We start from the raw sequence: 27,025 nt of genomic DNA on the forward strand, positions 1-27,025 counted from the left end.
GCCAGAGGGAGAGTGCCCGTCCCTGGAGCTGCAGGAGCGAAGCGGGCTGGGCTCCTCTCCTGGGGGCTGCAGAGGCCGTCTCTGCCCCAGGGTGACAGGGGGGAGCAGGAGGCCGGCAAACCAGCGCTGGCTCTGCCATCCTGCCGTCCTGTGACTCCAAAGTCTGTGGCCCAGCCCAGACAGGAAGGCTGGCTTCTGGACCCTGCGGGGCCCCAGGGGTGGGAGTGGGGTCTGCGTGCCTCCTGGCCTGGGGCTGTGGTGCGGGGCGGGCCCACGCGTCCTGTGTAGGGCTGGGTGTGTGGCTGCCGCCTGGCTTTGTGACTGAGAGCCCCCGCTGCTTATAAGCTCCTGCCGCACGTTTTTTTCTCTGAATGCAGAAGGCTCTGGGGTGGGCGGGACAGACGAAGAGGGGTGAGGAGAAGACGTGACAATCAGCAGGAGACAGTGAGGAGGAGCTGTGGCCCCTGGGAAATTGGCACGCTGTTGCTTGGCATGGGATGGAGGGACCGGTCTTTCTGGAGGGTGGGGACAAGCATGGGAGGGGATGAGGCAGGGGGTGAAGGGCTTGGCCCTTGGGGCAGGGGCCTCTGGGGTTCTCTCTCACCCCCTACTGCCGGCACAGGGATGGAGCAGCCTGCCCAGCTCACAGCCAGGGCCTGTCCCCTTCCCCAAGCTGCTCTCCGCCTCCCCTCATGCCCGCTGCTGCCCAGTCAGCTCAGGGACTGACTACCTGACCTTTGTTCCACTCCGGGCAGCTAGAAGGCTCTGAAAGGAAGGAGGCTGCATATCACAGGAGCTCCTTCCCTTGGTTCCTTGAGGCCCGAGGGCTCAGCCTGGGGCTGTGTCTGGGTTGGACGGTGGCCTTGTCCGCTGGTGGCCTGAAGCCTCCCTGGGTCAGTCATGCTGGCTTCTTCGGTTCTTCACAGCATGTCCGAGCGCCACCTTGTGCTCTGCAGGACGTGGGCCCAGGGCACACAGACCTAGTTCAGCCATGCCTGCCCTGAAGGAGTGCACAGCCCAGTGAACGGTCCCCTTCTATGCACCGACTGTGTGCCACTAGACAGACATCATCTCATTTAATACCAACTCTCCAAGGTAGGGGGTTATTTTTCCCATTTTACAGGTAAGGAAACTGAGGCTCAGAGGGGTTAACTTGCCCTAGGGGCAGAGACTGGTCCATCTGCCTCCTGAGCCCAGGCTCTTTCCATCTCCAAACTTCAGAATATGATTAAGGGCTAAGTTGCTGGGTACCGAGAGTCTGTGCAGAAGTGCTCCGGGAAAGGAGGTCTTCACGGGCTGGAGGGATGGGGGGCTCGCTGAAGGAGAAGGAGGTTTGGCCCGGGGTGGAGTCCAGGGAGAGAGGAGCAAGGAATCGCAGGGGGCCAGGCTGGGGCTGGGACTTCTATACTGGGTCCCAGCTGGCAGGGATGGGTCTGGGGGAGAGCTGTGCAGGGCTGGCTCTCAAGGGGACCTGCAGAGGACTGGCTCCTGGTCAGGACACCTGGGTCCAATCCCACCTCCCTCTTCCCCTACTAGGTGACCTTGGGCATGTGGTTCAGCCTCTGACTCCCACACATACTTGAGCCTTTGTGCAAATTAGAGAAAGGCTCCCCTCCTCCAGAACTATGTCCAGCATCTGCTGGAAAGCAGCTCTGAAAAATATGCATACGGACGGTAACCATGACATGAGTGCCGCTTCTTAGTGGTGGGGTCCAAGCTCGCTCTGCTGAATGTGCTGGCCCTCCTCTGAGGCTTGGGGTCTCATTTGCTCTTGGTTGGGGATAAAAACCCACAAATAGCCCCAGGCCCCGCACAGACTGGGAGAGGTGAGGGAGGGCCGGGGGTCTACCGTCCCTCGCAGCTGGCCGTGACCTCGGAGCCTGGACCTCCTGGGAGCAGGCCCGGGCCTCTCTCCTGTAGTGGCCCCGACAAAGGACCCTCAGTGCTGTTTGGAACCTCCTTGTTGGTGGAGCTGCGGCCCGCCACTTCCTCCACCAGTTCCTGGCCTTCCCGTCCCCTTTCTTCCAGCCCCTGCCATCCAGATTTTTCCTCCAATTGTTCTTACAGTGACCTGCCACCTCCCCACTGGGGTCGGGCCTCTTCGTCCCCATCTATGGGCTCCCTGGTGCCTTGGGCCCAGCTTCTAGCATCCAAGATTTTCATCTCTAGGTGGCACCCAGCCCCAGCTCATGGCTGGTTCTGGTAATGGGGTTCCCAGTTCTTTGTTGCTTAGGCCTGGCCCCCATCTCTGCCGTGCCCTGGGTTTTCACCCACCTGCCATCTCTAGTTTTCTCATCTGGGCCAGTGTCCAGGCCTGGGGCAGGGTAGCACTTCAGTCTTGCCCTGTACTTCCTGTCCCAGTGTCAGGATCTGGCCAAGTGGGGACAGTGGCCCTTAGTGCACAGGACCCCTGTCTGCTCTGGGCCCCCCAACACCCGTGGTCTTCCTGGCCACCTGTCAGAATTACCCCTGGGTCCTGCATCGTATCTCACCCTAGGACCCCTCCCCAGCCCCAGGAACAGATTCTCTAACCTGCCACGGTCCCTGAATTCCAGGCTGCTTGCCTGGGACAGGACCCATCATCGGCTGAGGCTCACCTCTCACCCAGAGCCCTCTCGGAGCCTTGTCTCCGGGCCCCCGGTGCAGCAGCCTTGCCCCTGCTGACCTAGAGCAATCTCGTGGACAGATGGCTGCCCGCCGCTGCCAGCCGGGCCTGCACGGACGCCCACCGGCCCCTCTGTGGGGGTGGGGTGGGAAGCCCCCAGTGAAATCTCTCTTGGGTGGGCATCCTCATGCTGGAGCAGGAGAAGGGGTCTTTTCTCACCTACCATCTCATTATCAAATCTTCCTTGAGTTCCCACCTCCCCCCCCACCCAGATCTTGAAGGCGATTCCAGTATAGTGGAGGAGACCGACATGCAGAACTGTGGGGTCCCTGCCCCAACAGACACGGGGGCCAGGGCTCTGGAAGCTCTGTGAAGAGGAGATCCTCCCTGGGACAGGGAAGGCCTCGGGGAGGAGGAGGGTCACCCCATGGACTAACCGGAGAGGGACTGCCTTCTAAATGGAGGGCGTGGCTTGCGCAGAGGCCAGGGCTTGAAAGAGCCTGTTTGAGGAACTGTGAGCGATTTGATGTGGGGCCATCGTGCCTGGGTGAGGGCACAGGTGAGGGCTGAAGCCAGGGAGACTCTTGAGCTGGGGCATGACATAGCAGAGGGGGCTCGGTCTTGGAAGACTGATGTTTAAGCTGGCCCGGGACCAGCCGGCTGCACTCTGCAGGAAATGGGGGGCCAGTGAATTCTTATGTGTGAGCAAATAACACTGGAGGCAGCAAGAGGGACTCTGAGAAAGTCGAGGCCCGGGGGATGCTAGGCCCACCGGGCTGGGGGTGCTGGCTCCCACAGCCCTCAGCCCCATGGCTGAAGCATGGCCCTTCTCTGCTCCCCGAACAGTCCCGGCCATTCGCTGGTGGCTGTCAGGGTTCCAAGGCTCCAGGAAGGCCCAAGGCTTGCCCTGCTCCCATCTGGGGTGTCTCCATTCCTGAGCGAGGCTGAGCCTCGCGGGCCTGGAGCTGGGGCTCATGCCATTCTATGTCTGGGTGGGACAGACACAAGTGGGCGACCGTCTGAGAAGCCACCCACCACCACCTGCTGGAAAGATGGTTTCAGGGAGCTGTCACCTCCTTGGCTCTGTTTTGATACAAAGTGGGGCAAAGCAAGGCCACCTGGCCCTGTACTTGGCTGTGAATGGAGGAGGCTGCTTTCACTGTCAACCAAGCTCGGACCCTCTTGCCCAGGGCGAGTCAGGGAGTGGGTGCTCTGTGTGGAGCTTCCTGGCTCCCCGGCTCTGAGGGCCTTTCCCGCGTGCCAGGTGAGGCGGAGCGTGCTTGCAGATGTGCTGCTGGGGCGCTGACTGCTCATGGGCCTGGTTCTGAGCTCTGGTTTGTATTATCTCATTTATTCCTCGCAGCGACCCCATGGTGTATGTACTCTTACTGTCCTCACCGCACACACGAATAAACTGAGGCACAGAGGGGATTATGCCAGTTTCTAATGCCTGAGGTGTGCGGCTTGGTAGACAGGGAGTCTGGCTCAGACACCGTCTGCATCAGCACTCCATGGTGGTGTCTCTTGGCGGCACAGGATGGAGGCGTCCTGGGCAGTGAACGAAAGTTCCCTCCTCTTGTACGTGTGTTCCTGCCTGATGTCTAAATTATAAAGGGTTGTCCTTGCAGACGCTGCAGTCGTTTGGGAGACACGGTCCCATGAGCAGATCATGGTGCACAGGGCGTGAATTTAAAGACAGGGGCACTGGTGCTGGGGGAGCAGCGTGGGTGGCGGAGGTGGAGTCCAGGAAGACTTCACAGAGGAGGTGACATTGGAGCTGACTTGAAAGGTGAATGGGAATGTTAGGCAAATAAGCCAGGGGGCAGTGGCTCTTCCAGGGTGAGGGAGCTGGTGGGGGAAGGGGATAAAGCTAGAGAGGTGGGGGGAACACCCCCAGAGGGGCCTCCCTACTTGGCTAAGAAGTGAGGAACCATCGAGAGGTTACACCGGGGTTAGAACCATGCCTCTGGGCTGGAAGGGTCAAAGAAGCCTAGGCGAGCTACAGGGAGCCCGCAAGGGTTCTGGGCGGTGTCCAGGCAAGAGATGCCGGGGCCACCCGAGCCCTGCAGCCCCTCAAGGAGGGGGTGGTCTTGGTTCTTTTCTGTACTGACTTCCCCTCGCGCACTGTTGGATTGTTCTGATGATCTCAGCAGTTTCCCGGAGAGCAGGATGTTCCCAGCTTGCTGTGCTTCGGAGATAAGGGGACAGACGAAAGCAGGGATAAACCTGAGGGCCCAGCCGGAAGTGCCCGCAGACCTCTCCGGAAGTAGCAGTGTCGGGGGAGCCCCACCTCCATCCCTGCAGGAGACAGGGGGCCTATGTGGCCCAGCCCTGAGGGGCTAGTGCCTGGTACGGGGCGGGGGGGTGCAGAACACTGTGCTTCAAGTCCAGAGACTGGGGAGCTGGTCTTTAATCCTCTGCTCACTTGCTGTGTGACTAGGGCAAGTTGCTTCACCTCTCTGGGCCTCGGTGCGTGTCTGAGTAGCATGGGGCAGGTGTATGTGAGAAGGGAAGGAGGTGAGGGATGTGACCTCACAGACTACAGAGGCCATGCCAGTGTGAAGACTTAGGACAGACGTGGCCTTTGCTTCTGGGGGCCATCACCGGAATGGGGAGACTGGCGCACCTGAAAAGGCCTCAGCCAAAGGGGCAGAGAAGACCCCTGGCGTGGACCCCTGAATCCTCTCCTAGCTCCCTACCACTTTGTGGCGTTGGGCAGGTGGCTTCCCTCTCTCAACCTCAGGTCCCCACCAGGATGGACCTGCCTGGCAGGTCCAGCTATAAAGGGGGAGGAGGAGGAACATTCTAGGTGGGAGGTGGCCCAGGGGTCCAGCCCCTGAGCTCACTGGCCGCTTTCCTTGCTCGCTCTTCCAGTGGGAACGCCTGTGGTTTGTGCTTCTCAGCTTCACCTTCGGCCTCACACTCACCTGCCTCTACTTCTGGTGGGAAGTCCGCAACGACTACGATGAATTCAACTGGTGAGTGTGGGGGGGGACACGGGGGCCTGGGCCCTGCTGGGCTGGCACTGGGGGGCTTTGGTTTGAACTGTCTCCCCAGGCTGGCCCTCAGAGCTCTCTGTGTGGCTTTTGGGGACAGAGTCCTCTGGAAAGCACAAAGGCCTAGCGGGAGCTGAGACCGGCTGGGGAGAACAGGGGACTCCTTCCTGGTCTGCTATCATGGAAAACAGGAACGGAGGACTTGGGCAGGGCTCAGCCGGGGTCTGGGGCCTCTGGACCTCATCGTAGACAAGAACCCCAAGGCCCAGAAAGATTGGCAGAGAAGGTGACCCCAGATCCCAGGTGTCCGAAATCCCTGAGCAGGACCTTGGGCAGCTGGCAGATGCTATGGTTCTAGGATAGCTCAGGGTCCTCTATGGGTACCAGCCTCAGGTCCAAGGGCAGGGCCATCCGAGGCTGGTACCTGGTATACACGGGTCCCTGCTTCTTCCTCACCCCCTCCATGGCCTGCCTTTGTCAGACAGTGAAAGGCATGGGAAGCAGAGCAAGTTCCCTGGGTTCTAGTGGGGAACTCCGCCACTGACAGGTGAGGAAACTGAGGCCCGGGTCACACAGGCAGTGGGAGCAGAGGTGGGGCTTGGAAGCCAGGCCTTCTCGCTCCCCATCCAGGGCTGTTTTCCTTCGTTAGAAGTTCAGCTCAGTTCAGTGTGACCGTGAGCACACTCAGTCGAGCCCCTGTTAGGCTCAGTTTCCTCCTCCAGAAAAGGGTAACCCCCCCATCGGGTCTTTCTGAGGATGGAAGGAGATGATGGCCGTGGGAGGGCTCAGAGCTCCGTGTCACCCTCAGGGCTGCTTCCTGAGCTGGAGAGCGGCCATGAGGTGAGCATGTGGGATTTCGAGGACTCCGGGCTTCTGATGGGCTGTGGTTCTAGGATTCTGGGATGGTCCTGAGATGCCGTTAATGCGGTCTGGGCATCCACTCCCCTCTGCACGGCGAGCGGCTGTGGCCCCGTTATTAATGAACACAATAAAGGATGTGCTGCTGTCCCCCTGCAGCCCAGCAAGATGAGCCTGAGTCCCAGAGGTGGCCTCTGGCCTTTATTAAATGCCATCAGTCAGTCATTCATCCTCCCATGTATCCAAAGCACGGCACTGTAGAGAATGAATGGAAACACTGCGTGCTGGCCCTCCACTGCAGACCTCGGACAGCTCTGCCAAACTGGAGGGCTGCTGCCTGGGAGATCATCGCATCCACCCCCATCACATATGGATGGGGAAACTAAGGCCCAGAGAGGGCAGGACTCACCCACGGCCACAGAGCCACTTAGTGCCAAAACAGTTTGAGGACCGTCTGAGGAGACTGAAGCTCAGAGAGGTTAAGTAGACTTTCTAAAGTCACACAGCAAGATGCAGGCTGATCTGGGACAGGGACTTGAACATGGCTGACCGTACCACACTGTCCACAGAACGACCTCAGAGAGTGAGCGCCCTGTCACTGGGCCGTTCAAGCAGAGGACAGGTGCCTGCCCTGTTAGAGAGGCTGCAGGGGGAAGGCCTTCCTGGGACTTAGGGATGGCCTGAAGACCCGTAGCTCCCTCAGCCTTTACCGCAGTCTCTTGGAGTCGGTGCTGGGATTCAGGAGACCCTGGTCCGGCCCTCCTGGTCTCGACAGTGTCTGCGGATCGTTCACGCAGTGAGGGGACGTGAGTGAGAAGCCGGTGGTCAGGGCTGGGTACGGAGAGCCAGGGAGGGGCTGTATGAGCTGTTGCTGTCCAGAAGGGCTCCCTGCCAAAAGTGAGAGACAAGTGTCACCAAGACATCTTTCAGAAGTCCTTCCCAAGGAGCAGGTCCTGCCCCTCTTTGGGCCTCAGCGTCTCCAGCTGTACGGTGAGAGGAGTGCACTCAGTGGTCTTCTAAGCAGATTTTCCCCTGGAATCTGAGGATGAGGGCCAGGGGAGGGTGCAGGAGAGGGCAGGTGCCCCAGAGTGTCCTCCTGGCGTCCCCGCCCAGCCCTTGCCCAGGCCTGCTGCCAGCTCCCATTCTCTGCTTACCCTGAGCCTAAGTGTCCCCAGCTGTCCAGGGAGGATGCAGGTGTTTCATGTCTTTCTGGAGAGCAATTAAGCGGCAGCTATCGGGAGCCTTCAAAAGTTCGTTTCCTTTGGCCCTGTAATTCTATTTGTAGGAGCCTATCCTAAGAAAATAATAACACAGAAAGCTATGTGCAAAATTTCCTTTTTTGTGTTCATTTATAAGAGTGAATCATTGGAAACCGTTTTCATTAGTAGAAAGTTGGCTACATATGGCACATTAATTCAGCAGACCACATGGCTGTTTGAAAGGCCCGTTTCCTTGGGATTTTTACTGACATCAGTAAATTCTTGCGTTAATAACGAGAACAGAATTGATTGAGTGCTTACCATGTGCCTTGCCTCACTTCATGCTCAGCAAGCCCTGTGAAGGGCACTTTGTTCTCTCTGTCCTATAGATGAAGAAATGGAGGCTCAGAGAAGTCAGGGATGACAGCTGATCAATCCTAGGACCCCCAAATTTTCACATTTTAGCATCAAAATGGAGATGAATGTCAGAGTCAGTGGCATCCTGGACTCAGGGAAGCTGTCACCTCTGCAGGGTCCTGCAGGCCAGTAAGAGGCAGAGTGGGGATTGGAACCCTCTGCACCCCCCTCCGAAACCAAGCTGAGCATGTGCTGGACGTGGCAGGGTCCTGGCTTTGCTGGTCTACAAATACATAGAACCAGGGGAAACCCACCGGAAGAAACGTCGCAAAGTCTTGGTGACGGTTCTTTCTGGGCTGTAGAATTACGGTGAACTGTTGTTTTCTTCTTTACGCCTCGTGGCCTGCCCGGGTGTCCGCCGTGAGCCCCGGACAGGCCTGCCTGGGCAGCATGGAAACCGTGACGGCGTTGCTGAGCGGTCCCGGGCCCGGTCACTGAGCCTGGCTGTGAGAGCGGATGGCCCGCTGGCCCCGGGGAAGCTCCTGGTGCGGGTCTGACGTCTCCCCCTCCCGGCAGGTACCTCTACAACCACATGGGCTACTGGAGCGACTGGTCTGTGCCCGTCCTCGTGACCACCGCTGCCGCCTTCACCTACATCGCGGGCCTCCTGGTACGTGGGGCTGTCCCGGAGGGCAGGCGGCCCTGCTCCCAGGGGGAGGGAGAGCCAACCTGGTCGAAAAGGGGGAAGCTGGCTTTTCCCAGGGCCGCTCAGCCTCCTGCACCGCTGGGGCTTGGTCTCCTTTAAGGTGGGAGGTCATCTTGCTTTTGCCCCATCCTGGAACGTTTTCCTCCTGACCCAGTGAGGGCCATCTTGCTGTTAGGGCCCACTGTAGACTGTCTCTTCCAGAAGCTTCTGCTTCGGTTCCTGCTCCCAATTCTCTACTCCCTCAGACGGGTCAGTCCCCATGCTGGACTGGGGGCTCTCAGGGGACTAGGCCCAAGTCGGCTTCAGAATCCTAGGGCCTCGAACCCCCAACACACTCGCTGGGCAACCCAAGTGCAGCAGGGTCCAGTGAGCTCTTGAGGGAGAAATTGTAGAGGAGGAGGAGCCTAGAGGCCTAGAATCATCTGGGAGGTGGCCTGGCTTGGGCCCGGCCGGGCATGCCCATGGAGGGTTTGTTGACGACTACGAAGCCAGGCCCGGAGCAGCAGTGGGCAGCAGGGTGTCTGGGAACGAGCCGAAACCTTCGGGTCACACGTGGCCCCTGACTGTCCCCTGTGGGCCCCTGCTGCAGGTCCTGGCACTATGTCACATCGCCGTGGGGCAGCAGATGAGCCTGCACTGGCTGCACAAGGTAAGGCCACCTCCGTGGGGCTGGGAGGAGGGGGACGCGGCTGCAGGCCCAGCAGCAGGGGAGGAGTGTGGACGCGCCATCCCTGCTCCTGGAAGGAGGCCATCCTCCCTCTGGATCACCACGACAGTTGTTCCAGCAGCTACCCAAGTACTCGCTCCGCACTTGCTCTCATACGCTGGCCTCTGTTAACCCATTGAACCCTCACGGTAGCCCTATGATGTGGGTAGTGCTATCATCCCATCTTGCGATTGGGAAAACTGAGGTTCAGCGAGGTTAAGAAACTTGCCCAGGGTCTCCCACTTAATAAGATCCTAGCTCTGTAGCCGCTGATTGGCCAGCACAGGTCATAGCCGCAGCCCCCTCCCCTCCTCGTTCTTCAGCGAGCCCCTGTTGTGAAACTCAGCCCCGCTGATGTGACTCCCAACTCAAAGCCCTTCCCACCACTCCCCTTGCTCCCAGGGAGATCCCACCTCCCCGACACTAACACCTCCCAACTGCTGTATGGGACAGTCACCTTGGCTGCCGCCGTATGAGACGTATGAGACAGCCCAGGAGGGCACGGCTGCCTCTTCTCCGCCTTACCTCTTCGCTCTGGCCCTCCCTTTCTTCTCCTTGGGACTCCTTCCTTGGCTCACCTCCCCTACGGACAGGCCGCCCAAGATCCCCCGGCCCTGGCCGGCTCTGCCGCCACAGTCCTGAGCATCTGTGCTGTCCTCTTCCGCCTGGCTGCCCCACCCGTTTCCCCATCTGGGAGCTCCTTGCAGGCCAGAGTGGCTTTGCCCGTCTCCGTGCCCCCAGCACCCCACTCAGGACTGGGCCCCTACATACATTCCGAGCCTCAGTGCTCACGCGGTTCATTGCACGCGTGGTTGCTGAATGTATGTGGCCGATGCCTGCCCTTGCTGGGGCGTCAGTGGGCATGGGGTGTGGCACAAAGCGAATCAAGAGCCCCTGGTTCCCCAGAGCACGTGGGCCTTGGAGGGAGGCTGGGCATTTCTTTTTTCCCAGAGGTCGGAGTGAGCATGCTGTTTTGGAAGGGGCAGAAATGTCCAGAAGTAACCATGAGCCCGTGAGAAAGGTGCAGAGTGACAAGGGGAGGGGCTCACTTCCTGCTAGAAGGGGGACAAGGGGCAGGACCCAGAAGAAGGGTGGGGGGCGAGGAGCTGGGCTGGGTGGAGTGGCAGGTGCCAGTGGGCATCCAGGGGGCCTCCAAGGTTAGGCACTGGGGAGTCAGACCCAGGTGACTGAAGTCTGAGAGGAGTGAAGACCAGCCGGCAGCCTTCCCCCCTTCCTCCTGCCTGTCACTCTATCCTGAGGTCTCCTCTGGGCTTCTGAAGTCCCCCCACCAGGCACTTTCTTCTCCCGGCCGGGCAGCTGACACTTGAAAGAACGGTCCCAGCCGGTGCACCAGGTGGGGCCACTGTGGTCACCTCCTTGGGCTCATGCCTGCTTCTCAGCAGGCCAGGTCGCACCTGCTTGATCCTGGTGGAGAGGCCTCCGGAGGCACGGAGCCAGCCCACGTAGCAGATCAGTACAGGGAGTCGTCCCCTGGGGCTGGAAGGATCAGATCCCTTCATGGGCACCACGGCCAGCTCCGGGGGCGCCAGTCCTGCCTTCCTCCCCCCTCGGTCCCCTCCCACGAGATCTCAGCGTGAGCAAGGTCTTTCTAGGCAGAGCTGATCTGTAGCTGGACCTGCTGCCCAGGGAGGGAGTGAGTTCCTGGGGCCTGGGAGGATTGAAGCAGGGGCCGGAAATTCTGCTGTTCTGCTGCAAAGATTCTGTCACTTGATTCTAAGATTCTAAAGACTCCTATTCTTTTTGTTTTAACCAATGTTTGACCATCTGATACATTGACACGGTTCAAAATTAAAAAGGAACTAAAAAGTATGCAATGCAAATCTCCCTGCTATCTTCCCAGAGATATTTTAAGTACGTGCAAATATACATGCACATTTCCTATTTGCCTCCTTTCCCCACAAGTACTAGCCTGCTCCCTCTTCCGCACCTTGGCAAAACCAGGGCTCCTTGCCCTTCGTGCATTGAGAGCATTGCCATCGGCGTCCACCCCTTGCCCCTGCCCCACCTGCTCATCCTTGGTCCCCGCGGCTGATGGCGCTCCCTGACATCCCCGCGTGCTCACTTCGTCGCCAGCACAGTGTGGTGGCGGGCTGGGCAGGGAAGTGTGCAGTAAAGAGCGTCACTTTCACTCGTTCTTGCCACGTAGCCTCCTTGACCAGCGCCACCAATCCACACCCCACAGTCTGGGCGTAAGTAACGCCCTCGCCATAAAGCGGTCACCGATTTCTTGACTTTGGTCAATCCGATGGGTGAAGATGCCACTAGTTTAATGCGCATTTCCCTCTCGATGAGTTAGACTCACCATCTTCCACGTGCTGGAGTCCCTTACGTTTTCTTTTTTGTAAACGGTCTCGTCCCCTTTTTTTGTCCTTTTTGCAATGGGATTTGCTTTTTGCTTGTTAATGTGTAGGAGTGCTTTAGAGATTCGGAAAATTAGCCCTTTGGCTGATGAGCTACAAATAATTCTTCCTAATTCATCTCTCAACTGGGCTTGTATTTTTGCCATAAGAACTTCTTTATTCCTCGGGGTGGGAATGTGTCAACTCTTTGATGTCTCCCGGGGTTTGTGTCAGACTTAGAAAAGTCTTTCCCAGAAAAAAATATCTCTGCCGTTATCACTTGGTAACTGTAGGTTTTTACTTTTTTTTTTTTTTAACATTTACCTTTTTTGTCGTTCTAGAATTTATGTGGGTGTATAGTGTGATCTTTGTTCTTTTTTAGATGGCTTCCCAGGTCCCTACTCTCTGTTCAGTAATCCATTCCTTCCCTCTAATTTGAGATGACACTTTTTATATTAGACTAATTTTTTTAGTGTATTTAGATCTGGGGGCGCCTGGGTGGCTCAGTCAGCTAAGCATCTGACTCTTGATCTTGGCTCAGGTCTTTGTCTCAGGGTCGTGAGTTCAGGCCCCACAATGGGCTCCACGCTGGGCAGGGAGCCTACTTAAAAAAAAAAAAAAAAAAAAGATCTGTTTCTGAGCTTTTTACTTCCTTCCACTTATCTCTCCAATCTCATGCCAATGTTGTACTGCTTAACCTACAACAGTCTGAGGTTTTAATCAGTATCTTTATTTTGAGAGTCTCTGGTTCCCCGGGGTCATGAGTAGGGTGGGCCACAGGACAGAGGGGCCCAGGATGGTGCAGAGAGGGAGCCATTTGGGGCAGGCAGGGTACTGTGAGCAAATCTGGGTGTCCACTTGGGGACCTTCCCCCTTCCTCCCCGGTCCTCCCAAAGCTTCTGTTTCCCAGAAATAGGAGCCAAGTCCAGGGGCCCAGAAGGTAAGAAAGTCAAAGTGTGCTTGGGGCTTTCCAGTAAGCAGGAGGCCCTATCCCTGAGATGCCCCCCTTCCGACCCCACCCACCACTCCAGAGGGAGTGGCACACTGCTTGGCCCACTGCTATGAGAGGCTTGGATCACAGATCCCACCTCCCCAGGCTGTTCCCCGTCCTGGCACCGGTCAGACCCCACTGCCCCCATCTGTGGCCTCGCCTGACTCCTCTGCGCACAGCAGCAGCAGCCCCCAGCCCGGGGCCTGCCTGGAGGAGGCATCCGCTAGTGACCCAAGCTGCGGCCCAGGGAGGAGGATGGGACACCCCACACCCCACCACCAGTTACCGAGTGAGCTGGGGCCGGTTCTGTGCTTCTGCCCCCGGCGAGGCCCCCGCAGCGCCTCTGGGTGCCGTCTCACCACGTTCCCTCCAGCAGCACTCCCTGGGGATTCGGACTTCCCCACACACAACCAGCCCGGGCTCCCCGGTGCTTCCTGGTGTCTGGCCCCGTCCGTCCAGCTGCAGCTCGGGAAGGCACACTCGTGCCAGGCGCGGCTCATCGCGGTCGCCGTGGCCATCGTGTCCTCGGCACTGTCCACACGGCATGTCGTTTACTGCTGGTCATAGTCGTGTTCATTCGGGATTCTGGCCGCTTTTTCAAACTCTACCACTAACATCCAGGAGGTGTTTACTACCTGGGTGCCAACCACCGTGCTTACTAGCACCCCGCCTCTCCCCGCCTCGGCCCCACACCCCTTTCAGGCGGGCACTCACTCTTCCCATTGCGCAGCCCAGCAGACTAGCCTCTCCCATAGGGCCGCAGAGCTGGGGTCTGACTGAGGGTGGGACGCCTGGGGCCCCGCACCCTGGCCAACCATGGGCCATGTGGACCGCAGAGCCCCACAGAGCCCCGCAGAGCCCCGCATGCAGCCGCCCCGTGAGGCTGCCGCGTGGCCCCTCCGCAAGGCTGGCTCGCAGCCCCTCGTTGCACGGACGCGCTGCCTGTGCCCTCCGTCCCTCCTGCTGTCCCCGCAAGCCACAGCAACCTGTGCAGAACACCCAAGACCACTTTCACGGGAGCAGAGCGGGCCGTCGCTGGGCCTTCTGGGTGGGCTCTATCCTTTCCAGTCAGATTTGAGCAACAGTGGTCATGCTGGGCATCGGTGCTGTTATTGTGGCTTCAGGAGACAGGGCGGGGGGACCCCACAGACACTGAACGCCGCAGTAACACTGCTGAGCGCCATGGTTGCCACGACAGCAACGGCAAGACTCGGAGAGAATAACAATTTTAACTGTGTTAGGATTATGGGAAATTGGTGTTATTGCATGTCTTCCCACTAGCAGTTAAATGTAGTAAGACTGTCAGAAGCAACCCTTCAGAGACCTTTGCTGTGCCCAGGGCCTGCCTGGAGGGGGCAGCGGCGGGGCGGGGGGGGCAGAGAGCCCACGTGTGGAGGGGGGATTCTCAGGGACAGGGACGGTGAGCACACTCCTTGGCCTCCCTCCACTGCCCCGTGACATCCCAGAAAGAGCAGGACCTCTGAGACAGGCAGGAGGGAGCTTGCTTCGGGATCTGCCCCCCCCCCCCAGAGCTGCGCGGCAAGCAAGCCCTTCTGCTGAGCGGTTTCCCTGCGTGTCAAATCAAGCTGATCATGCCCTCACCTGGGACGTTAGAAGAATAAACACGAGGAAAGCCGAACATCTCTCCCCTGCCCCGGGCACACGGGCCCTCAGTCTACCCGTGTCTCTCCCCTTCTCGTATCCCCCGGGCCAGTCTGTTACAGCCCATGAAGGCCCCCACCATCTCAGCCTTATTACTGCCTCCTACTACGGGAACACTCGTTTCCAGGCTGATGGGCTGGAATGACAAACCTCCAAAGGAAAACTTGATCCCAGGCAAGAATCTTCCCTGCCTGGCAGGGAACCAAGGGGGACCGAGCGCTTGCTGCCCTCCCCCCCCGAGCCCATTCAGTTGGGGGGGGGGGCTCGCAGAAGGCTGCTGCCTCTAGAAAAGGCACCGCAGGAAGAGAAGGAGGGCAGTGGGGAGACAGCTTGCAGCAGCAGTGGGGCAGGGTGTGGTGGCCTTGATTGGCCCATTACGGAGGGGGGCGGTTGGGGGGAGAGGCGTGACCTGAGCTTTAAGGTGCCAGGCTTGGCAGTGAGGGGAAGGTGGCTGGAGTGGGGGAGGCGTTGAGGCTAGGGGCTGAGTAGTCAGAAACCAGGCTTCACTTAGTTTGGGGGGAGCATCTTGCATCTATCCCCGAAGCTGTCTGTCCTGTGAAGGTTCTGTCTCGTTTCCCTGGGAGTCACGCTCCTTGCTTTCTCAGGAGGCAGCTCAGCAGGAACCGCCCCCCCACACACACACACAGTAGAAGCTGGAAGCTCGGAGGCGGGGGCTGGGAGCAGGCCTTGGTAGCGGGACGGTGGGGCAGAACCCCCCCTCGCTTCTGCTTGCTCCAACCTTGGGGGCTACCCGCTCTTGCAGGGGACCCGGCTCCGCAGCCTTCTGCCCCCGTGGCCTGGACAAGGCACCCTTCACCCCAAGGGCTGCTGGTAGGGCTAGGAAAGGCCTTAAACGTGACCGGGTGGGCCCGGGAGAGGTCCGCACTGGCCGAGTGTCTTCCCTCCTCACGCCCTCGGTGGGGCTGAACCCTGGGCCGCCTCCCCCGGCTTCCTCCCACCTTCTCTCCAGCCTCCTTTCTATTCTCTTGAGGTCCGCCTGCCTCCTCCTGCCTCTGTCCCTCACTGTCCCTTTCCAGCCATCTCTGGCTCTCTTTCAGTCGTGCTTCTTTTCTGCTTCCCCACCTCTCTGCTTCGTGGGTCTCTCCTGCACTCTCCATTCCTCCCTGTGTCCGTCTGTCAGCCTCTCCCGCTGCCTCTGCCCCCCTCTCTCTGACACAGCGGGGACACTCGGGCTGTCGGGGCACACCCGCTCTGACCCTCTGTCTGCTGACTCTTCCCCTTCCAGATAGGGCTGATGGTCATCCTGGTGTCCACGGTGGTGGCCATGTCGGCCATGGCCCAGCTGTGGGAGGACGAGTGGGAGGTGCTGCTGATCTCCCTGCAGGTGAGTGGTGGGGGACGGGGGGTGCTGGGCAGCTGCCTCCGCAGCACCTTCCAGACCAGGCAGACTTTTTGTCGCTCACGTCTCTCCAAAGGCCCAGAGGGGGCAGAGAGCAGTCTAGGTCACTTAGCCAGTCAGAGTTGGGTGGGGGGCTACAGCTCGGGGTTTCTGCACCCCAAGTTTCCTCCATGGAAAAATGGAGACAGAGTTGCCTGCTCCATGGGTAGAGACAGGCTGTCAGGATGTTGGTGACCAGAGGGTGTGGGCGTGGCTGGGAGCCAATGGTCCCTCTCGCCCCTTCCCACACACAAGGGCACAGCGCCATTCCTGCACGTGGGGGCCCTGGCCGCCGTCACCGCGCTATCCTGGATCGTGGCGGGACAGTTCGCCCGGGCAGAACGGTCCTGTAAGTACGACTGCCTTCCGAGTACCCAAACCGGCTTGTCCTGCCCTCACTTGGACATCACCTAGATGGCCTGGGGATAAGGTGTCGCTCTCAGCGTGGGGGTTCCACCGAGGGCTGCAGCCCCGGTCAGCCCTGCATGTTTCCTCCTCTGTGCACCTGTCTGTGTGGGAGTTTGAAGTCAAGCTCACCTTCCCAGCGAGAATGGGGGCTGCCTGTGGTGCAGAGTCCCCGCAGAGCATCTGGGTCCTGACAGGTGGAGGGAAGAGAGGTCCAGCACCCCCCCCCAGTCTGCCAAGGGTTCATGGGTGGGCATCTGGGAGCCACAGGGCTCACCAGGCAGCCTCACTCACAGCCCATGTCTGCAGCCTCCCAGATGGCCATTCTCTGTACCTTCTTCGCCGTGGTGTTTGCCTTTTACGTGGCGCCTCTCACCATCTCCTCTCCCTGCATCATGGAGAAAAAGGACCTGGGCCCCAAGCCAGCCCTCATTGGCCACCGCGGCGCCCCCATGGTGAGTGCCACCTGAGGGTCCTAGCGGCAGGCTGGGGTGGAGCTGCCATTCTGGGAGAAACAGGCCAAGACCTATCTCCTTGTAGAGAGGACCTTGTAGGGAAAGGGATATAATAAGCGTAGTGTAGTAATAGCAATAATCTTTAGCCATTTTGGAGGGTATCTGGGAAGAACTGGTAGAAACGCTGGGGAGCTTAGATGGGACTGAATCCTGAAGTGTCCTGAAGGCATCTTGTTGAAAAGATTTAACTTTTATCCTGAGGGCCCTAGAAAGATGCAGGAGGGCTTCAGGCCGGGACCAGACCCGGCCAGTTGTGGGTTGGGAAGGCCCAGGAGAGAGAGGTGCCAGGTGTGGGGAGAACGGCAGGGCCTTGGGATACAAGAGGCAGAAAGAGCACCTTCCAGACTGTGGGGGGCGGAGGGGACTGGTGCAGCTTAGAGCCCACTGCTAAAGGGAAGGTAGCTGAATGGGGTTGAACTGGAGAGGAAGAAGTCAAAGTCAGAGTCCTGTGGCCCCACAGTAGACCTTCCACTTGAGAAGATGGCTTCAGAGCCATGCTCCCTCGGCCTTTTGGCGGCTGTGGGAGCCTGGACCATTCCCTGTCTGCTCTGTGCTGGTTTCCTCACCTTGTGTCCTGGGCTAATGAGTGTCTGCGCCGGTGCGCCGTGTGAAGCAGGACTTAGCACGTGTGAAGTGCCCAGATATGAGCCTGGTGCACAGAAAGTAAAAGGTAGACATTTCTGCTTTCTGGGGCAGGCCCTCTTCCTTCTCTGGACCAGGGGTTCCTTCTCCAAGAACCCCTTGAACTTGTGGTTCTTAGCAGAGGCAGTACCACTTCCCACCTCCAAGGGGCGCTCGAGGACCTCGTGAGAGCTTTTTCTTGGTTTTTGCGGTGATGAAGAGTGAGTGCCATGATGGCATTGAATTTCAGGGTAGTCATGGCGGCCTCACAAAGCAACTTGTAAAAGGAGGTGTTGAGTCTGATGGGGCTGTGAATCACCGTTAGGCTCTTCCCCACTCCCTGTGCCCATTTTCTAGATAAAATTCAGACACCTGTGCCCAAGCTAGACCCTGGTGCCCTCCCAACATACCCTTTGCTGGTCCCAGCACCTCTTGGAGGAAACCAACTGGAAAGGCCATGGCTTTGGAGTCTGGGATCTGGATTTGGGGTCCAGTTTTACCCAATGTTGCCTGTGTGTCTCGGGGGGTCACCAGTCCCCTCTGAGCCTTATGCCGCAAACTCTCATGAGCCTTATGCCGCAAACTTAGAAATACAGCCTCCACAGGTAGGCGGGGCCCAAGATGACAGCACCTCATCTGTCCAGGACCCAGATTACCCACCCCGCCTGCTATGGAGGCCAGGGGACAAACTTGTGCGCTGAAGAGGTGGTGCTCAGCTAAGGGTGGCCCCGGCATGGATCATTTTTTAGTAGGAAAAATTTTGATTATTCATAGAAGTTGCAAGAATGGTATAAGGAATCCTAGAACGAAGAATAGTATAATGACTCCAAGACCGCCTTCAACATTTGTCAGTACTCTTGCCGTTCTTGTTTCATCTGTCTCCTTTTCTTTTCTGCTGCAATATATTAAGATTTTAAAAAAAGATTTATTTATTTTAGAGAGAGAGCACAAGGAAGAGGGACAGAGGGAGAGAGAATCCCAAACAGACGCCGCACTGAATGCGGAGCCAGATGCGGGGCTCGATCCCACAACCCCAAGATCACGACCCGAGCTGAAACCAAGAGTCAGATGCTCAACTAGTCAGCACCCAGGCGCTCCTATTTTAAGATTTTTTTAAAAAGTTTATTTATTTAAGCAATCTCTACACCCAACATTAGGTTCAAACTCTGGCCCCGAGATCAAGAGCTGCATGCCCGGGGCGCCTGGGCGGCTCAGTCGGTTGAGCATTGGTCTCTCGGTTTTGGTTCAGGTCCTGATCTCATGCGTTGCGGGATCAAGCCCCAGGTTGGGCTACCTCTACCCTCGGCATGGAGTCTGCTTGGGGTTCTCTCCCTCTTTCTCTCCCTCTGTTCCTCCCCCACAATGCTCTGGTGCACGTACTCTCTTTCTCTCTCTCCCTCTCTCAAAAATAAATAAATAAATAAATAAATAAATAAATAAATAAAATCTTAAAAAAAAAAAAAAAGCTGCATGCTCCATAGACTGAGGCAGCCAGGCACCCCTCTGCTGTGGTATTTTAAGGCAAATCCCAGATGTCAGACATCGTATCGTTTTGCCCACACATATTTCAGGATATATCTCTAATCCATAGGACTTTTTTTGTTCTAATATAATGACATCTACAATGCTGCTGTTACACCCAACCAAATTAATAATAATTTTTTAATATTATCTAATATTGAATCCATGTTTAGTCTTCCTTTGTTATCTCAAAGATACCTTTTTACAGTTGAGTTGTTAAAAATCAGGATCCGAACGGGGTCCACTTGGTGCATCTGGCTGACATGTCTTCCAAGTATCTTTCGGTATATAGCAGTCCCCCTCCCTTTTTCCCATATGCTGTTTATTTGTCAAAGAAACTGAGTCATTTGTCCTGCAGAATTTCCCACGTTGTGCATCTGGCTGATCGCGTCCTCGAGGTGGCTGCTGAGGGGCTGGCCCGCGTGTCTGGCACAGCGCCCGGGTGACACGGTGGCTGCACGTGTATCGGTGTCCACACCTGCGTGTATCACGGCCTCTGGAGCCACACATGTGTGTGTGATAAGCCCAAGTGCACACTGCTGTCCTGGAGACGGTGTCCGCGTGCCCTTGGGGGTATGGCTCCTATATGGGTGCACCTGTGTGTGTTCTTTAATATTTGGTCAGACTAATGCCAGCGCTGGAACTCTGAACCACAGTGGCCTGCCCTTGTGACGGCCACCCCTCCCATACACACTCAGAATGCCACTTGGGCTCAGGCCTGAGGCAGGCAGGGATTAAGAATTCGCCCTGAGATCCTGTGTGCTTCTTGGAGCCCTCCTGGGGTCCCCAGGCTGGCCAGGGAGGGCTAGGTTTCCATGGCTCTTTCTCCAGGAGGCCAGCACCTACCCCAGGGAGACCTGCGTTTACAAAGCCTCTGCTCTTCCCCATCACTTCTCTGCTCCCCAAGGGTCTTTGTAGCCCCTGCTATGCTCCTTTGTGTCTCCCCACAGTCTACGTTCCGCAGCCTCAGCCCACAAGGGAGCTGTGGCACCTCTTAGCTGGTCACCTGTGAGAGGCCTGGCCACAGGACATGTAGAAGCGAGACAGGCAGGAACCCCACTAAGTCCTCGCCCGTCTCTAATGCCTCCGTGGCCCTGTCCTGACTCTGGGTGGGGCCTCACACCGCCCACCTGACTGGGAGAAGGGAGCCACGTCCCCCAAAGCTGCTCCGCCCCAGGGCAAGGGGAAGAAAGGAACTCAGTTATAGAGACTGCTGCTGTCTCTTATCTCGCCTATGAGCTTGATACCATTAGCCTGTTTATACTAGAGAAGCCAGGGTGCAGAGGTGAGGTGAGCGGGACATGGGAATTGTTTCTTCTCAGCCCCACAGCCCTTGCTGTGCCAGGCTGCCTCCCAGAGGAAGGGGATGTGTCACATGTGGTAGCGGCATGGTCAGAGGGAGAGAAGACGTGCACGAGCGTGAGGGAATGAGGTCAGCCATAGGAATCCCTTGCAGCCCATCCCTTCACTGCCAGACCTCCCTTCCTCTTCCAGCCCACACTGCGCTGGGTCCTAGCCCAACCCTTGGTGTGGTGGTGACCCCCAGTGGTGGCAGAGGGTATGACAGCGTCTTCAGACCAGAGAGAACGAGGGAGGGAGACTTGGAACTCTGACTCTCCCAACTGGAAGGACTCAGTGAATTCGGAAAACACTGAATATGCAGCCCCCAAAGGGAAAATGGGGAAATGGAGGTTCATAGGAGAAAAAGATGCACTGATGGTCACAAAGCTAGTTTATGGCAGGGCCAGGACTAGAACCAGGATCTTCTGATGTGTATGCTATAGGATTAATAATAGTTACTTAAGCACTTACTGCGTATCAGGCAACGTGTTGGGGGCTTTCAATCCACGTAACAGTCTAGGGAATGGTCTTGTCATGTCTGTGGGCACCCTGTGGAAACTCCGCCATCCTGCATACCTTCTCCTCTCCCTCTGGGATCGCCACCCCCCAGGGTATAACGAGCTTGCAGCCCCAGCCCAAGACTGCCACAAGGCAGAGGACTGTATAAAAGCCCTCACGTTTATATACATCAACGCTAACCACCCCTGCCTCCCCACCCCCTCCCCCAAAAAACCTGTAAGGCAGGCATGATTAACAGATGAGGAAGCCGAGCCTCAGAGGAGCTGTGTGGGTGCCCGGGGTCCCAAAGCTGCTGCCTGGAAGGGTGGGAACTAGAACCAGGCCTACTGCAGACTCCCGACACGGAAGGTTCTATGCTGGCTGGGGACGTATGCGTCAGCTAAATCTTGGCTCTCCCCTCCTGCCCAGCTGGCCCCAGAGCACACGCTGATGTCCTTCCGGAAGGCCCTGGAACAGAAGCTGTATGGGCTACAGGCTGATGTCACCATCAGGTAGGTGTGGGGGTTGGGAGAACCACAACACCCCTCACCCCTGCCACATCCACATCCGGGACTCTGCTGGAGGAACCCTGGGTCCCAGAGCCTCAGACATGGGAGGGCCAAAGCTTGGATTATCCACTGCAGGGCCCACACCCTGTCTGTGCCAGATGCCAGGCTATAAAATAGGGAAATGAATAGATGCTCTTGGTTCAAGCAGGGGTGGGGGAGTGGGACCTGGGGTCCTGCCACAGCTCCAGGTGAAGGAAAGACTAGATCTACATGGCTCAGCAAGACGGAGCTCAAACACGGATAAGCGAAATAAGCACATTGCAGAGCGATAGAGTCACTGTGATGTCAATTATCTTTTAATTCGAAGACCACATAAAATGATTTCTGTGTTCTCAACATGTAGATTTTAAAAGTATCTATTCATACTGATCTCAGATTACCTCTGAGAAGGGGAAAGAGGCGGGGCAATGACGTCTAGTTTACACAGGCGGTGTAGTGCGTGAACACGGGCACCACACACGGGAGGTTCCAAGTGTAGACATCACTGTTAGATAACCCATCATTCCCAGTGTACATATCACAGAACCGTGTGTTCGTCACTTTCTAGCAGATGGTGGTAAAATGCCTTGAGGAAGGCGGACACATGAGCCCCTTACTGTTTGTTTCACACTAATACCACATGGGCTACTGGCAGCCCCAGTGGGGTAGGCCAGGATGGTGGTAAGGGGAATGTGTCCAAGGGGCCTGCATTTGTCCTGTCCTATTATGGCGTCGCATGAACTGGGTTCTAAGGTTCTACCACTTCCTGGGTTAGTGGGCTTGAGCTAGGTACTTCCCTCTCCCAGCCTCAGTTTCCCCATTATCAAATGAAGTACCACCTATCTGCTATGGCTGCTAACAGGCCCAGCCCTCCCTCTTCAGCAGTCCCTCCCCCCTCACCCTCACAGAGAGCCAGGCGGAGTCCCCCTTTGTCCTCCCCGTGCGCACAGGGAGCCTGAGGCCTAGAGAGGAGCTAAGCCTGCTTGGGTCCCACGGGGGTTGGTGTAGTGGGTGGGAAGGAGTGTATGGGTGTTGGGGGACGGATCCCTGGCGGGCAGGTGAGGGACCTGGGTGGACAGTGACTGGATGTCCCACTTTCCCGCAGCCTGGATGGCGTGCCCTTCCTCATGCATGACAACACCCTGCGGCGAACCACCAACGTGGAGGAGGAGTTCCCGGAGCTGGCCCGCAGGCCCGCCTCCATGCTGAACTGGACCGCCCTGCAGAGGCTCAACGCTGGCCGGTGGTTTCTGAAGGTCTGGCTGCACCTGCCCCAGCCCGAGGCACGGAAAACACAGGCAGGGACCGCACGGAGTGAGACGGGGTGGCCAGCAGCTCAGAGGGCCCCCAGTCCCCTAGCATCAGTGACTCACAGCCACTAGTGGCTAGTGGCCACTTAGTGGCCTGCGCCGGCTCCTGCCAGTGGAGCCGGATGTCGCGGCCGCCACTGCTTATTCTGGCTCTGTTCTCCCCATCGGGAGGAGGTGACAGTGATAATAGTGAACAGGTAAAAACTGAACTCTGTCAAGATCTAGACGGACATTGATTCCTGGTCTGAAACGCTACTAAAGGAGAAATGTGCTGGAGTCTGGGAGAAGTTCCAAGCACATGACCTTCAGGAAACGGGTGGCATGGGGAAGTTGGGGTTGGGGTCCCCTAGACTGCCCACGGGGCCGCAGCTGTCAGTCGGCCTGCCCCGCACACCAGCGGGCGCTGGCAGCTGGGGGCTCCGGGCTCGGTGACTGGTGAGGCAGCCGTGTGTACCCTCTCGCTGCAGACGGATCCCTTCTGGACGGCCAGCACCCTGTCGCCCTCCGACCGCAGGGAGGCGCAGAACCAGTCCATCTGCAGCTTGGCAGAGCTCCTGGAGCTGGCCAAGGGCAATGCCACGCTGCTGCTCAACCTGCGAGACCCGCCTCGGGAGCACCCGTACCGCGGCAGCTTCCTCAACGTCACGCTCGAAGCCCTGCTGCGCTCCGGCTTCCCCCAGCACCAGGTGAGGCCCTGCCCGCCGGGAAGCCAGGCCCGGCCAGAGCGGGCCCCCAGCACGGACGCGCCACACCGCCCGTCTGGACCTCAGCCTCCGCAGGCGGAGCGGGCGGGTGCGTGCCCCTCGCCTTTCTGATGGCGTCATCCTGGGGGCGAGAGGGAAACAAAGTCCTTTAAAATGGACAGCGGGCGGGAGCGGGTTCTCTGGAACGCTGCTGTTTCGGCACCCTTGCGGTGTAATACTTGGAGATCAGAGAAATTCGAAACCACTTGACGGCAGCACACGGGACCGGTGGCCAGCTACGGAGTAACGTGGGTTATCCGTCTTGTGACAGGAGAGCGATTTCATAGCTTTGGCCGGACCATGTTGTCCCCTGTCGGTGATTATCACACGTAGGCCTGTGTGCCCTGTCCCATCGCTTTTAAGCCTTCCAGGGGCTTTGGGGGGGTAGACATTGTACCCCCAGGTGACCGAAGAGAAATCTGAGGCTGCCCCCTCCTGCCCGCAGGTCATGTGGCTGCCTAACCGGCAGAGGCCCTTCGTGCGCAAGGTGGCTCCCGGCTTCCAGCAGACGGCGGGCTCCAAGGAGGCAGCCGCCAGCCTGCGGAGAGGCCACATCCAGAGGCTGAACCTGCGTTACACTCAGGTGTCCCGCCAGGAGCTCAGGTGCCCACCCGGCTCACGCGGGGGCCGGACGCGCTGGGCTCGTGGTTCAGAGTAGAGGCTGAGAGCATCCGGCCGATCTGGGTTTTGTCTGAGCTTGGTCCTCTGGGACGGAGAGTCCTTTCTCCGGGGACCGTTGTGAGGAGAGCAGTTTCTAAAGGGGGACATGCTTCAGAGGCGTCCCGGCTGGGCCCGGAGGCCCCACTCGAGGGCTGACAGCCTCTGTCCGCCTGCCCCACAGGGACTACGCGTCCTGGAACCTGAGCGTGAACCTCTACACGGTCAACGCGCCGTGGCTCTTCTCCCTGCTGTGGTGCGCGGGGGTCCCCTCTGTCACCTCCGACAACTCCCACGCCCTGTCCCAGGTGCCTTCCCCCCTCTGGATCATGGTGAGTTGGGGAATTATTGGGGGGCAGAGGGTACCTGGGGGCGTGTCGAGCGAGCCTGTGGCACGGGGTGGGGGGCAGGCTCCGCGCTCGGGGCTCTGTGAGGTCTCAAGGGTGGGGAGCAGTGCCTGAAGAGGCTTTTCGTGGCCTCTGGGGTCTGCACGAAGGTGCTGGGGGTGGGAAGAACCTGGGCCGGCCCAAGTGAGAAGCATCACTTAAGGGCCCTAGGGGAGTAAAGTACAGCTTGGGCTTTGTGTTCTGGGGTTATGTTTTGTTTTAAAGAAGGGGAAGGCCTTAGAAAAAGAGTAACAACAGAACAAGGATAGGGGACATTAAATGCTGCTCTGAGAATAGAGCAAATAAAACCAGTTTTCACCTGGCTGATCACGGACCTGCTGGCCAGCCTGAGCTCCAGTCCCAGCTCTGGTACTTGGGGCTCGGGGCGCCCTTGAGCACCCCGCTGAGGACGTGACAGCCAGTCCAGGGGTCTTGTTATGGCTGCGACAGTGGCAGGGTCACTGAATCGGATCTAGGTTTTGGATGGTGTGTCCGGCCACCTGCCCGCTTGGAGCCTTGCAAAGCTTCAAGGGCTGTGCTTGGAACAAGGTGAAGTGACCTACTGACCAGCAGCAGCAGCAATGAGCACACTCGAATTTTCGGGTCACAGGAGCTGACCGACAGCAAGGTCTCCTGGTGCAGCCCTGTCCCTCCTCCAGTTTCCCTGAGGTCCAGGGCCCCGGAGGCCTGGCCACACTGGAGGCTTTGTCCTCCCTGGCCCCTGGAGGGGGAGCCCTTGCGCTCCACACCCTACGGTGACATGCGTACTTTTACACCCACACAGCTGCTGTACGCCTCTCCACACGCACCCCTGCATACCTGCTCGTCGATTACACCTTCACATTTAGCTGTGTGCCTTCCATTTACTCACCTTCTGCTCGGAGCCCCCTTAGCACACAAACCCTCCCTCCAGGCTTATTAACACATGCCACCTCAACCCTGACTGCCACATCTCTTCTATCCTACACACACAGGCCCACAGTGCTGAGCCTACTCCTATAAAATACAGTGTCAAGGCCCCAAGCTCCGAAGCCCCCTCTAGGTCCTCCCTAGCCCTTCCCTGATGGTGACATGGGGTCCTCCTGCCCACGGACACTCAGTCTGCAGCTCCGATATGGACCGGCCGTGACTGAAAACTGGCCACGGGCCATCTGTCCACAGCCCCCAGACGAGTACTGTCTCATGTGGGTCACCGCGGACCTGATCTCCTTCACACTCATCATTGGCATCTTCGTGCTACAGAAGTGAGTAGGCTCTGACCCCCTTGCGTGCCCCACAAGCCCAGCCCCTGCCCCAGCCAGTCGAACCTCCCCGAGCCCTGGGCCAGGAGAAGCCCTGACGAGGCAGCCTGTTCAGGGCAGGACTGCCCAGCAGGCCCCCCAGCCCATCGTCCTCAGCCAGAGCTCAGGGGCTCCTGGAACGGAGCACCCAGCCAGGAGCCCAGAGCCCGGCTCTGCCATGACTTGATGTGTGGACTCTGGCGGGTTTGGGCTCCTCTTCGGCTTGTGCCCTCACCCATTCCCCAAGGCCTGGGCTGTCACCAACACTCAGCACTCGGGTGTGCCATGCTGGAGCCCTCCTTCCTGTCAGGGTAGCAGCTGGGTCGGCGGTGCAGTGGGGAAGTGGGGTTGTTCCGGGGGAGGGTTTAGGGCCAGCTAGGGGCCCCGATGCAGCCACAAACAACAACGGGCTGTTTGATTCCTAACTGAGGGCTGTTTGATTCCTGACTGACGTTCTCTCTCTGTCACTCACCGCTCTGATCCGGCGCATGTCCCTCCTCTCTCTCCCCACCCCCCTTTCTGCTGCACTCTGGCATCTCACAGCTATCACTTGATCAGGTAATTCTGGTGTGGTCTTCCTCTCCTGTTCCTCTTTCTCCCTCTTCCTCGCCATCGCCTTCTCCAGTTCCATCCGAAAACCTGCCGTGCACCACGCCTGTGCCTGGGTCAGGGTCCCTCGTGGGTCACCCTCCCAGACACCTCCCCTCGCCATGCCCCCTGCTGCCCCCGCTATCCTTCTCTCCCCATCTCCCATGTGTGCGCCCCGCCCTCTGGTCCTCCTCGCTGTTTCTGTGGACGGAAGCCCGTGCTTCCTCGCAGGTTGCTGACCTGGCCTCTCAGCACCAAAGCGGCTCCCTCTGGGGAGGGACTGTGCCTGGCCACCCCTCCCAAGGCCGGCACTCGCAGGGGCCTTCACCACTGCCCCGTGCAACCCCACCAAGTTCTGTCTCTCCCTTCCCGTCTCTTGGTGTCTCCTCCTGGGCTCTGCCTCTCAAATCGCTGCTTATCTTTCTGTGTGGCTCTCATGTGTCTCACTCTTCGTTTCTGACTCCCGCCAACTCCTCTGGCCTTATACAGCCTCCCCGCTTTCCCCTGGGGGACCCACAGGGGTTGAGCTTCCTGTCCTAGATGTACCTGGCTGCAGAGACCCTGGCCTGACTCCTTCCTCCTGGGTTTACTGTGAATTTCCAGCATGAGTCCCAAGCCCTGTGGACCCAAGCCCCACCTTGGGTCCTGTTTAGACAGCTTCACAAACTGCTCCCTGGCAGAGGGACTGAGACCAGTGAAGGGACATGTACCGGTCCTTCCTTCATCCTCTCCATCAGCAGACGCCTCCATGTGCTGCTGCTGGGCTAGGCCTC

General features: G+C 58.3%; 1 protein-coding gene across 3 annotated transcripts in view; it reads left to right on the forward strand.

The window, feature by feature from the left end:
• The window catches only part of GDPD5 (glycerophosphodiester phosphodiesterase domain containing 5), an 84,588-nt gene that overhangs the window by 52,477 nt on the left and 5,086 nt on the right, over nucleotides 1-27,025 (forward strand). For 2 of the 3 annotated variants that reach the window (XM_019795362.2, XM_034666321.1), the window contains exons 4-16: nucleotides 5,480-5,583; nucleotides 8,592-8,685; nucleotides 9,311-9,370; nucleotides 15,687-15,785; nucleotides 16,095-16,188; nucleotides 16,554-16,699; nucleotides 21,170-21,252; nucleotides 22,394-22,544; nucleotides 23,066-23,284; nucleotides 23,787-23,944; nucleotides 24,183-24,330; nucleotides 25,546-25,628; nucleotides 26,208-26,222. In XM_019795362.2, the coding sequence (XP_019650921.1) occupies nucleotides 5,480-5,583; nucleotides 8,592-8,685; nucleotides 9,311-9,370; nucleotides 15,687-15,785; nucleotides 16,095-16,188; nucleotides 16,554-16,699; nucleotides 21,170-21,252; nucleotides 22,394-22,544; nucleotides 23,066-23,284; nucleotides 23,787-23,944; nucleotides 24,183-24,330; nucleotides 25,546-25,628; nucleotides 26,208-26,222 (1,454 nt within the window). The remainder of the gene's footprint in view (nucleotides 1-5,479; nucleotides 5,584-8,591; nucleotides 8,686-9,310; nucleotides 9,371-15,686; nucleotides 15,786-16,094; nucleotides 16,189-16,553; nucleotides 16,700-21,169; nucleotides 21,253-22,393; nucleotides 22,545-23,065; nucleotides 23,285-23,786; nucleotides 23,945-24,182; nucleotides 24,331-25,545; nucleotides 25,629-26,207; nucleotides 26,223-27,025) is intronic. The other variant, XM_002915300.4, reaches the window with a different exon arrangement.

Source organism: Ailuropoda melanoleuca, chromosome 8 (genome assembly GCF_002007445.2).
Source record: "Ailuropoda melanoleuca isolate Jingjing chromosome 8, ASM200744v2, whole genome shotgun sequence".
In the NCBI taxonomy this organism is placed as follows: Eukaryota; Metazoa; Chordata; class Mammalia; order Carnivora; family Ursidae; genus Ailuropoda; species Ailuropoda melanoleuca.